Here is a 13161-nt window from a genome sequence, read left to right as displayed (position 1 = left end):
AGGGGAGGTGGGATTTTCCAGATTCCTTGTCATAAAAGTCATTAATGAGTAAAAGGAGAAGTGAAAATAATAGCCAAAAGTCATAGTTTTGAAAAAGGAGAAGATGTAAAATGACATGTAGCTCAATCAATGTGATTAATTTGCTTCACACTTTACAGAGGCTTTTGCCTTCACCTTCTAATTCTGGCAACTGTTCTGCTGAATCAATCTCACAAACCCAAATTAATAAGGTAGGAATGACAACTATGGCTTTATAAAGGTTAGCTGTTTGCAATTTAGACAGGAAGAGACTGCTCCCTGCTTATAGTATGATCAGACACAGCTTGACTGGAAAACCTCTTCAGTCAAAAAGCCAAAGTTATCAAGCTGTGAACCTTTAAGTCCTCTACTTTCATCCATCTGAATGGTGAGTTCAGTAAATTTTTGCCATCAGTGCCTAGCTTGGATAGTTAAAAGCCTCTGGTTTTAGATGATGCTTGGATTTACACAGCTGGGGAATTATGAAGCCTCACAAATACCCTATCCCTAACAGCTGTGCCATTTGTTGCCATGACTCTTGGTTTCTGCAGAAAGCCCCACTACTCACTTGCTCTCTTGTTCTAGATCAGATAAGAAGAAACTCAACAGAGAGAAATAGGGAGCCAGGATAGATGAAGATTTACATCCAGTAAAATACCCTTACGTTCTAGAACCTTTAATGGTCCATGCTAGCAAGAGAATGCAGAGATGGCATAAAGGATTTATGTGCCAACGCTGATATTTTCTGGGAAAGAGAAACCTGTCACATGAGAAAATGCAGACGTACATTTATTTTTTCCCTCCTTTGAAGATATCTGTGGTTTACAGACTTTCAAGGACCAAAGCAAAAATCAGAAAGTCAGGCCCTCAAAACAGAAATTAGAATGCATTTATTTGCTCTCTAACCTATTTGGTACGTATGTCATTTTCAAGCTTTCATTCACAGTGTATAAAGAAAAAGTATCTTTTTTGAAAACTAGCTTATTTCTCATACCATTTTTTAATTTCAATACCAAAACAATAAAAAGGAAAAAAAAAAAAGGTTATGAATGATTAACAGATTCATGAAAAAATCATGACAATCATTCTCACTTTTAGTATTTACTATACAATACAGTCACAAACCCTTTCACTAAGAAAGGGCACAAAAAAAAAATTATTTGCTTTCCAGATTAGTTTTGTCTTCTTTGGTTTAATACTCAGAAAAACCATACATGACCTCATGTACTTCACATACTACACATAAGATGTGACACTGAAGAACATGGGGACACACATGAAGGACATCCAACGGAAGATAAGACAATAATAAAAACCAATATATCTAGTATAATAAAAACATATCTAGTCTCCCACTCCACCGTTTTCCAGGGATAGTCTCAACTTACTTCAAAGTGTGACTTTCTGTCACACTGCCTCAGCTGGAAATAGACTACGGTTTTATGGGCCCCTTCATCCTCAGAAATTTCCTTTTCAACTTTTCTTCTGCAGCAGTTGCAGTGGATGGGTTCAGGATTTTTTTATAACTACAACACACTTGGAAAAATAACTGCTTGGGAGTCAAAAGTATTCAGCTTCAAGAATCAGCAGATGTGCTTAATAATCGAGATTCGGATTTAATGTATTCCCATATAATTTCCTGATCTTGTTTAATAGAATATTCTGTGGATTCACATTTTTTTTTTTTTTCTGAAAGAGGTGTCCATTCAAGGAAAGTGTCAAGATATCCTCAAATTCAACACGAATTTGCAATATTGATTGCCATAAACAAGCAAACACAAATGCATTTTTCTGGATTTCACCCAAAACAGTAGTATTTCCATTTATGTACCCTAGAAATGCAGTAAGAAGTATAGAGAAGTGGCGATATCAAACTGATATGAACTAACACTGGTGCATAGTCTTCCACTGCTGACAGAAGGAACTCAAGAGACGCCAGTGTAAGTATGCAAATAGTGGTTTAAGTAATTATTTAGTAATGCCAGTAACAGGAATGGTACTTTTTCTCAGCTAAGGAAAATGATGTCTGAGAGGCACGTGAACAAGTAAATGCACAGTAATTGAAGTATTTGTTTACAGTACCATTATAATAGCACTTAACTCTCCATTTGTAAAGCATTTCCATTCATACTCTGGTCTCTCTTCCTTAAGAGTAAGATTTGTAGCAGCTAAACTCTAAGCTGTTGACTAGACTGACTTAGGATACCAACTAAGTATCAAGAACCTGTAGAACAAAAAGTAAATTATATTTTCAAAAGTTTGCAAGCTACTTAAAGGACACGCAGAAAATACATTTTTATGCCATCTCCACTGATGACTAAAGATTCTAGGAAAGACTAATATTCTGTAGTCATAACATTTGACTCTTCAGATTTATTCTACTTTCTCAAAGACAAAAACAGGACCATATCAAGCTATCATGAGAAAATGTATGTCAGTATCTGGGAAAGGACAGACAGAGAAATCATCAATATCCAAAAGCCTGAAGGCATTGTGGACTAACAGAAGAACATCACCACAACAACTCCAGCTATTTGATAGGCATCCTTACCTGCAGAAGACAAACAATAAAGCAATCAAGAAATCTGGCAGAAAGTAAGTTAAATAAATGTTCTAAACAGTACGATAGTGCACTTTTTGTCATCTGAATGGGAAACAGCACAACCTTGCAGACTGAACATTGGGTTAAGGATGAACTGGTGCAGTTTATGCTAAAATACCTCTACCTTCAATAATTTGCAAGTAACAAATGCATCAAAAAGGCACCTGCAACTTTAAAAGTTATCTTTTCACAAATCACTACTTTTCTGCGACGCATAATAAGTTCCATAATAAGCTCTATTTTAATACTAGAATCTACAGACACAATCTGGTTTTCAAGCAATGTTTCCTAGGCAAAGAAGCAATGAACAGACAGGCTGCATTGCTGGCTTTGGATCTGATAATAATTGACTTCTGAGGCCTGTTCTCTACGGTTAAATATATAGAAAATAACATTCTTGGAGGAAAATATTAAAGGCAAGACAATTCACCTCCCTGAAAAGTACATTTTCCAGCTTATTTAAATATTTACCCCCTGCCAGACTTAACTCCACAAGTGACTTTTTCCTATTTTTAAGGTACTGTATTAACAGGACTTTTGTAGATTTCAACCAGCAACAACAAAAAAGAATCTTTTTGACCAACTGGGCAGAATATGGCCAGTATTTCCTCAAGAGGCGGGCTACAATGATTACCTTTATTACAAAAGTATTCCACTTCTTCACAGTTCAGATTTTCAGGCTCAAACTCTGCAGAAAAGCTTTCCTCCAATGGAAAGTCTTCTTTTGAGACAGTATCATTTTCCTCAGACAGGCACTCTTCTTCTTCATCCTCAATGGCATCCTCAAGCGGCCCTTTAAAAAGAATCAGGAACACTGTGGCAAAACCATCTAACAGGACAATGGGAAACACAGCCTTAGTGAACTTATAACTGGAGGTCTTTGGCTAGTTTTTCCTTCCACAGCTGTGTTCAGCATTTACTGGAATTAGACAAATAACATTTTATGGAAATTGAAATTGAAAGTGACTGTTTTCCTGATGACTTCAAATCAGAATATGCAAAGTACTATTAATAGTGCGTTAGTAATACATGTTTTTTTTTTAATTATTCATCAGGCTCCACTATTAAACAGTTTTAACAATAGAAATCAAAGCTACATTCGTAAACCCCAGTAAACAGTGAAGAGCCTTTTCTTGTTTATTAGTCATTGTTTTTTGATGCTGAATTACAGTACTTAACACGTTTCCTTTACAAGCTTCATTTGTCAAGTTAACAGCACTGACAACAGTGAATTACTACAAAGGTATTGACAGTATAAACTTCAGCTTATTCTGCTATTTTGCTTCAACCAGAACCTGATGGCATCCATGATCACCCATTTGCTAGACCATTTAATAGACTCCCAGTCAATGGACAGGACTTGGACAGACTATCACTTTATTTCACAGAGGCGAAACAACTATCATGGTAAACTACTAGCCAAGGGCTGCAGAAACATAAGCCAGTTACAGAAGCAGGACATGAGTCTGAATTTGAAATGGCAGCCTGGCGTCTTTGATCCTTCTTTTAGTAACCTAGACAATATCACTGCTACAGATCCTCTTGAAGAGCCATTGCCTGACAGATCTAGTACAGAACACTCACATTACCAACTGGAATGTACTCAAACATGAAAACTTCCTCTTTCTTATCACTTTACAATCACTAGTTAATAGTAACTATTTGCTAAAGACATCTCCTGTGCAGGATGTAGAAAATTACCCCAGATTTAAATAGAGATTTGAAATAACTGAACATATTTTAATTTAACTAAGATTTTATTAAATGTCAGTATGTTTCAAAATCCATTTTCGGACTGGATTTCAAAAGAGAGATTTCATTATACATGGCTGAGGCTTGAAAAAATTATATATTTCACTCTCCAATAAAAGGACACCCTCATTTATAATTGACTATTTCTTCCTTGAAATGAAAGCTAGATAGCTAATGAAAAAAAAATGTAATTTGTATTTATATGATAGTTTTCCAGTATTAAATACACTATTCCTATATAATCTATCATGCTGAGATACAATACTTAAATGATTCTGTTGCATTTCATGAAAAGGGATAAATCTTTAAAAGAAATCAAATATTGACTACACTCTAATTTTATATAATTCATTATGAACCTGTGACTACCTACATTTATTAAAACAGCAAAATTCATTCTATGCAAGGTTGTGTAATTCTTGCTTCAGAGGAAAATGATGGCTACTTTTTATTGAAATCGATTAAGATTCCCAGCTGGGATTCCATAAATTAATATAGCCTACTTTCTTACATGGAAACAGGACTATTTGTGCCAGATGAGAATCTGACCAAATGAACCTGCTTTTGCAGACACCCACCCACCAACTAGCTCAATGACTAGCTGTCATTCAACAATATATCTCCTAAAATAAGGGGCTATTATTATGACTGAAGAAATAAAGATCCTCACTATCAAAGTATCCATTACTGTTAATTGCACCTTCTAGACATGTGGGGAAAAAATCCAGCAACTGCATATGCACAGAGAATGAAGAGTGGGTATCACACTGTACGGAACAGAGAACAAAGCAGTAGCATGCACTGGAGCAGTGAACTGCAGCTAAACATGGGCAGATTTGGCACCTTTCATGTGTCCACTTTCACAGCAGAAATGAAAGCACAAGTGGTTCTGCATCAACTATCAAAAAGTACCTTTCATATTTCATAATATTATCAATATGTGACATTATCTGTAGAGCCACTTATTGATGTGCACTCCTGGTAATATCTGGAAAAATAAAGTAGGAAGGACAAGCAAACACAATGAAACACAAAAATATGCTATTTTAGGGAAACATACGTTTCTGCCATGTATAAAGATGGATAAATGCCATGTTTACAAAAGCAGTCACATGCCTTTCAAAATTTTTCAAAATATTTTAAATTTGAAGGAAAAAATGTAAACTTCAGCCGGTGTTTCAGTGTAAGTCAGTTTCCTGCTGAATGACTGGCTCTTTGTCATTTGACTTTTTCAATAATTGCCTTATAAAACACAGCAAAAGCAAAGTACCTGCAAGTAATTCAATTGGCGTGTATACATGACATTTAGGTCTGTTTCTAGATGTTAAACCGGTTTGTTTGATCAGCTCATCAGTACACAATCAACAAGCTAATAATCACCACACATTAATTAAGAAGTGCAGTTGGTATGCTTTTATTTGCAGCAGTCACGGAAACACACACCTCATAATTTCCACTGACGCTCTTTCCAAGAAGGTACAATGTACACACCAGCTCCACAGCACAGGTTCAAACCCCTGTCATTTTGTGAGTTAGGTCTTTATTTTTTTCAAGAAACCTCAGACTGAAAAAAAATCTTGACAAATACTTCCACAGATACATCCTACCTATGAACAGGTATGTAACACTTCCTCAAGTTACGTGTCCAAGCATTTGAAAACAGGAATGTAAAGATTGTCACATCCAAGTAAGATCAGAAGCACGCATGCATCTATATTAGCTTTCGCTTTGCATATGCCAACCCACATACAAAACCCAGTGATGTTTATCCAGTCACATACGGACACACATCAGAGATTTACGTAACAGCTCACCTCAGGGGCTAACATCAGATACCGCACTCAAAAAAAACAGCATGACTTCTGCTGAAATTGACAGATCAGTGCATAAATATTTTTCCTAGGTTTCAGGCTGTTGCTGCCTCATCTAAATCACCCATCTACAACCTGATCCTTGGGACAAACTGTCATACATATCCTGAGTCGTCTTTTAAGTGTTCAAATATGATCAGCTCATGCCTAGAGCTATAAACTGGTAACTTTAACTAAAGAGTAAGGCTTTGTTCAACATGAATAACACCAACCCACAAGAGTACCAGTGTTTCTTGGTTGGTAGTTTCATGTGAACTATCAACACCTGATTTCTGTGGCTATTATTACTCAAACACTGAGCAGGTTAAACAGTAAAATCAACAGCCAGTTACTAAGAAGTATAAACAGACTGAACTCTGTTCTTGACTGCTCAATCTAATTACTTGCACATAAATAGACAATGAATAAAAATAAATCTTCAGACCCTCACAATAAAGATCATACGCAATTATATATTCTTGACTCATGCAAACAAAAAAACTCTGCAGGCTCATGTTTGCCTAATTTGGCCATGTGCTTCCAGAAGCCTCTTAGTGATATGGGTAAATCAAGTCAGCTAGAGAACTAAGAAATTATCTGGTTTAAAAACGTATAGGTTGGTTTTCAAATTTTACTAGCTTCTCCGTTTAGGGAACAACCTACATAGCATTTACTCAACTTCTTCCCCAGTTTAAAATACTTAAAAATGCAGTGTCATATAGACAAAAATAAGTCTTTAAAAATAATAGTTTCTCTCAACTGTTTCTCCTGATAGTGCTTTTTTCCCCAATTGTTATTATGTTGATATATTACCTTCAACAGTCCAAATACAGTTTAATCACTTAATTTAATATTATACTTCTGCATTTCTTTTAAACTGATTTGGTATTACACTCATTACTTCAACCAATCATGTTACGAAGTACCTATGGCACAAGAGGTACTGTTGCTTTTATTTCAGCTGGAACAGGGTTAAGGTCCCATCCCTGTTCTGATGAAAAATCCTTTTCAGTAACTGCTGATCAGTGTGACTTTACAACCACCAACTGCCATAATGACACTGCAATGCAAATCCAAGTAATTCCTACTACCGAAATTCATCTGAATGTCACAGTGGTCTGACAGTAACAGCTCTGAGATATGATTAGGCTTAAATAAAACAGCAACATTTCAAACTGAAATGGGTTAAGAATTTAGTTGAATAGTTAATTCCAGAGACATTCTAGATGTTTGTCTTTTTGTTTAAGCAATTCTTTCCCTACTAGCACTTTATAAAAGAACGTGATGTAATCCAAGGAGAGGTGATTCTGAAGCACTTCTGATTAGCTAGATACAGTTAAGAATTCCCAAATGCACTAGGTAAAAATTCAATCTCTCATCTTCAATGGTGGTATGAAAGGCAAAAGAAGTCTGCATTACTTCACTGCAGATTTTGCATAAAGTCCTGAAAAAAAATATTTCCATTATAAAACAAGCAAATACACAATTTTGAAAGGTTTGTTATTTTTTTTGTACTTACTTTATTTCATTAATATTTATTGATATGACCATAAATCTTAAATATATTTTCAAATAACATAGACAAACGAGGCAGTAGAAAACAGTACACTTAGTGACAGGAACGAAAGAGCCAAAGTGACAGAAATCTGTACAGCTTAGTGGACACAGTAGTCCACTTTGAAAAACCACATATAATTTGATACAAATAACAATATCTACTGAGGAGAGGCTGAGGAGTGAGCTGCATGTGCCTTCATGGAGAAAATTACTTCTGATTGAGGCCACTTGGCAGTGCAGTGTGGGGAAATCTGAACTGTGCTCCCTAATTTGTACCAGATTTACAGACACTCAAGGACATATTTTTTAGCACTATTAATGTATTAAATGCAAAAAAGATATATAAATCTTTCTCAAATAGTCATATACTTAAATATAAATGCAGAAACATTTATACAAACACAAAAAGATAGCTATGTAAGTGGCAATATTTACACGAGTAACAGATGCTACCTCATCACTTGAAAGGATAGGCCATGTTTAGCTAAACAAAACAAAATCAACACTGTAGGAATCTCAATAACATGGAAAGGTGTAAGAATGAACCACCGAAGGGTTTGCACTGATTTCACAAAAGATGCTTTTGCTACAACGAAAACTCATAAGAACACAAATTTGAGCACTGGACCCCTTAATCATGTTAAGTCTTGATACATCAATGCATGACTTCAGTTTTACGGTACTGTAACCATAATGAAATAATGGAAATTCTGTAACATTAAACTGGGGAAGTTCTGTATTCATTTCGCTAGACAAATTTATCAGCATTCTCCCTAAATGAAACCACTTAAATGCAGGCTCAAATAAAGCACACGCTTATGTGCTTTCCTATCCAGCGCTTTGCACTTAAATCCCACAGTGGGAAAGTATCATTGAAATAATTATTTCATGAAAATGTTAAGTGGTTAGCTACCTTCCCACCTACCAATATTCTCCTACATTCCCAGAGCAGCAACATAAATCAGTGCTCTTAACAAACTAAGAATGCTTCAGAAAGCCTACAATATTTGACAGTGAGTGGCTGGGGAGAGGTTAATGGGTATAATTAGACATAGTAGCATTAAATAATAACAACTCCAATAAATCAGAGAGGCCTGAAATTCACTGGATCAACATCATGCATGTTCTGTAGGATCCATCCAATATTTCCTAAGAAAACATGCTGCCACACACAGAGATTATCTTTAGCTCATAGTAAAACCCAGGTATGTGATGCCCTCTGATTACAGAGGGAAAAGCTTCAGAAAAATAAACTGAGAAAAATTTGTCTTCTGTTTCAAGAACATTTTCTTCTAAACACGATCACCTAAGGAAAACAGCAGGCAAATACTTTGTATTGATTCACATCATTCAGTCAGTAACATTAAAAATATTAAAGAGGGTTCAACTTACTTCACTTTGAATCTGGCAGTTGGGGTTAAGACACCCCACAGTAGTTCAGAGTTCGCTTCCTTGTGGGAAGATTTCTATACAAGACTTCTTAACTGCTTCTTCAGCCATACAGTTAACTGAAAGGAGCGGCTGTTTCCAAAGCCTATGCTTTTACAACATCCTGAAGACAAGCTTAGCAGTGATCTGAACAATCACAACAGAAACAGTCCAGCTTCTCCTTTCAGAGAAGTTTTCACAAGACATTAGCAAAAACATACTCCCAAATCCCTTGCTGGGAAGCTGGCCTTCGTATGGGTTTTGCAGAGGCTTTTTAAGTGTCCAGGCTCAAATATTTCAGACCTTGTATGTTCAACCACGATGAAGATTGATAAAACACGAGATTAATATATGCTGTAGTGGTAGAATAAATTTACAATTTCTGTCAAGCACTAGGACTGCCTGGTATTGTTCAATCACTGACACATTCAATATTCCCCTAAGAAGGAGAATGTTCAACTAGAGGTATCTAGATCAATCACAGAAAGGGAAGTATACAACAGCAGCTAACATCATAGATGATAATAAAAGAAAATAATACAAAAAATTTTCCTATTGAACTAGTTGCTCCCCCAACCCCAACAACCAGACCCAATGACTGTCCGTTCTACTTCTCTTTTTCAGCTTCTAGTAAATAAAGATCCTAATTTTCAAATTTCATCATAAAAAATACTGCCTCTCCCTTCCTCTCTGTGAGAACTGGAAATTGTGTAATTCCATGAAAGTAGAGAGAAAAGGAGAAGACAGTGCCTAAATACAGTTCGGTTAGGTGGCAGACAGCAATACTTAATCTTGACAAACTGACCACTGCAGAAATAGCTTTAAAATTAAAAATTCTATTGGCAGTAGGTGACTGAAGTGCAAACTGGGAAATAAGTTTAGGAAAAAAACACACCAAACAACAAATCCTTACATATAGTTCTTAATGAGCTCAATATTTGTCAAACAAACCACTCCCACTTTTACTGAGACGTCTCCTTCAGTCCCTTGAGTTTTCTATTTAGCTTAACTGAGTTATTTCTGTCATCCCTGTTATGTTTTTACAGCTATACTCAAGAGACACAATGCTACCTGCGTATGCTGAATCTCTCCAGTCTGTTATGTAAATTGGCTGAAGTTCACAAGTTATGTCCATATTCGAAGACGGCACCAACTCCTGACACCTTCGTTTGTGGCACCCAAGCAGAATGAAACATTCCTCACATTCAGCCTGGGTGAAACTTTATGACCATGATTTTAACAACCAACTTATTAGAAAAAGGAATGGAAAAGAGATGCTCTTTGGACACTATAAATCCATAACAACCTGATGTAATTGAACTTAACAGCAAGATAAAGTATAAAAGTATAGTTCTGTAGCAAAAAAAAAAAAAAGGAGCTACACTTTTAAACACGTAAGTTCTTCCTACAGCCCCTCACTTTTAACATAAGTTGCATCAGGGGATCTGGTAGGAAGGAAACATTTTTATTAATTCTTCCCTTATCTGTAAGAAGAATGCTGATTTTTTTTTTCATTTACATTCCTTGCCTGCAGGTAGTAGACCAAGAAAATCATACAGCAGAAATTTTTCCTTTTGATTAATTTCTGTCCATGTGTTATGTTATTTCTTATATATAATTGATTTCAGGTTTTGCTCGTAGCTGTACATCTTTTTTATATCTGTACCTACTGCCTTCCTTCAATCAAGAAAGTTGAAGGAAATTACCTGAATTTTGTTAAGTTTATTAAAAAAAAAAGAGCTCTGTGAATATTTAAATTGAGTTTTGAAATGCTAATACAAGAAAGATATTAGAGAATTTTAATAGTAGGCTCAATTTGACCCACGGACTGCTATAGAAAGGGTCAAATTTTATTCAAATTATTTCTTTACAGCAAAAAATATGAACCCTTTGATTTTATAAAAGTAGATTAATATTCCTTACTGCTAGGTCTTTTGGCAGTTTGGTACATGACAGTATTAACCGTGCTTGTATATAAAATTTTCAAAGACCTTTAAATGTTCCCCTAATTTGGAACTTCACTTTCATTCACCCTCTTGTCTTCTTTTCTCCTACTGTTACCCAAGAGGCCACAACAAAACTGACTGTGCCTATAGGCAGTTTGCTCTCAAAAATAAGGCTGGAGTATTTCTAATCAATCAATATTATGAAATGATGGAAAACTGACCATTCAAAACCTGCTTAGAGAGACATTCATTTCAAACAACAGTAGGCAAGTGTACCATTAATGCCAAAGTTTCATTTGCATGGGAAAAAAAGGAAGATGTGCACAAAACATGAGCCGCATGAGCTATAGTTAAATATCAGACCTCAGTTTTCAAATAGGGGTTCAGGCTGAAATACAGGTTTAGTACTCTAACACCTTTATCCATAAAAGAGTCACAGCAATTATTTCACTGTTGGGGCTCTGTTTTGCAAAGTGCACCTTGTATGGCCTACAGAAGTCAGAAATTTATCCTGCAGATGAATCTGAGGCTTTATCAACTTTACCTCAATATGAGCCCTGTTACTGCACAATATGCAGGCAGAAATAATCATAAAAGATCATATTTGCTAAAGAACTGAAATTGTTTTAAAATATAACTGTCATAGAGGGCACAGAATCTTCGCCTCCTCAAACCTTCCTACCTGCTGGCAGTCAGTGTTGCCATACTATAAAACCCTCAAGGTACCCATCTTTCTATGTGTGTCTCTAAATGCCAGGGTCTTTTTAAGATGTAATGCACCAGTGACAGTACAGAAAACTTAATAGTTGCAACTTCATTCTGGAACTATTACTCCCTGGAATAAAGGTTAGTGGAAGTTTTAATAGTGAATTCCATAGTTATGTGATGCCAACATGACTGCAGAAGCGGTAGCAGTGAAGGGTGTGAATTCAGAGGCATCTTAACTGATCCCATGCCACTATATGAAAATAAAACCTACAAAGTGTGTTTCAGTACTCTAAAGAATAAAACAGAAGGTTACCTGGATCTTCTAGAATTAGCAACATTGTTCTGTCTTCTGACAAATACGTGATAGAAGTTTCATCCTGGAAAGGACTTTTTCAGAAAGTATTAATTATGATGTATCTATATAATTTGGAAAAATAATGGAAATAACAGTATCTGCTCTTGCTCTAGGGTAAAGTGGATAATTGAAATATAGAACGTGATTTAAACTAGAAAAGAAGGGGGAGGAGGTTTTTGTATCAGTAAGTCACCTACTGTACAGTCACTGATCTTGATTCAGCTCCTATTTTCCTTCCTGAATACACAATTAAAATAGCCAATTATGTCCAAACTTTAACATTTTCTCAACACCTATATATGTCAGGAGAACTGTATCGCATCTTTCAGCAAGTTAGTGGCCGCAGTCCCACAATGAAGGTTTTTGGTGGATTCTCCTAAAGATCCTTTTATGTCCTTGGGAAGCCAGATCTTTGCTTCTGATGATCCCTGAGCAGACACAGGCCACTTCAGACATTTTGTATGTCTCACGAGCCAACTCTTTCCAGATTCAATGGAAAAACTTGAGACAACAGGCAATACCTAGTCACAATTAAATGTGCATTTAAACTTATTTCCTATGTCTACTTTGCTTAACTCAAGCAGTGTCATTAAGACAAATTTACAAAGCCTGTCTTAATGGCTAAAAAGTAATTGTGCTTTTTTACCATACAGGGCTAATGCACCTGAGCTATCATTGAAATGCAAAGTGTCAGTGCAGCAAATTCAGGTAAGTCAATCTCCAGGCAGTAGTTTCCCTCACAGTAAAACTGAAATGACTGTTTTCTACTGTGTTTTCACGTAAGCAAGTTGTCTGTATAAATTTCCCAATTTGAAACATTTTGGCATGTTCAAGGCTTAAGCATTCAATGAAAAGCACTGAAAGCGAGCACTGAAGAGCACGTCTGGTGTCTGTGAATGGACAGCAAGATGCATAAGTTGGTTCTTAAGTATTTCTTTTCTTTTG

At 35.9% G+C, this 13161-nt stretch overlaps 1 protein-coding gene across 3 annotated transcripts in view; it reads right to left on the bottom strand.

Annotated features, from left to right (window-relative positions):
* The window catches only part of ZFPM2 (zinc finger protein, FOG family member 2), a 303211-nt gene that overhangs the window by 237810 nt on the left and 52240 nt on the right, over window positions 1-13161 (bottom strand). For 2 of the 3 annotated variants that reach the window (XM_061373386.1, XM_061373385.1), the window contains exon 2: window positions 3255-3413. The exons of the other annotated variant lie outside the window; for it this stretch is intronic. In XM_061373386.1, the coding sequence (XP_061229370.1) occupies window positions 3255-3413 (159 nt within the window). The remainder of the gene's footprint in view (window positions 1-3254; window positions 3414-13161) is intronic. 3 annotated transcript variants of the gene reach the window in all.

Source organism: Neopsephotus bourkii, unplaced genomic scaffold (genome assembly GCF_033783945.1).
Source record: "Neopsephotus bourkii isolate Nb327-2 ecotype Australia unplaced genomic scaffold, CSIRO-AGI_Nbou_v1 NB_1630, whole genome shotgun sequence".
NCBI classification, from domain to species: domain Eukaryota; kingdom Metazoa; phylum Chordata; class Aves; order Psittaciformes; family Psittacidae; genus Neopsephotus; species Neopsephotus bourkii.
This window is presented reverse-complemented; position numbering and strand designations above follow the sequence as displayed.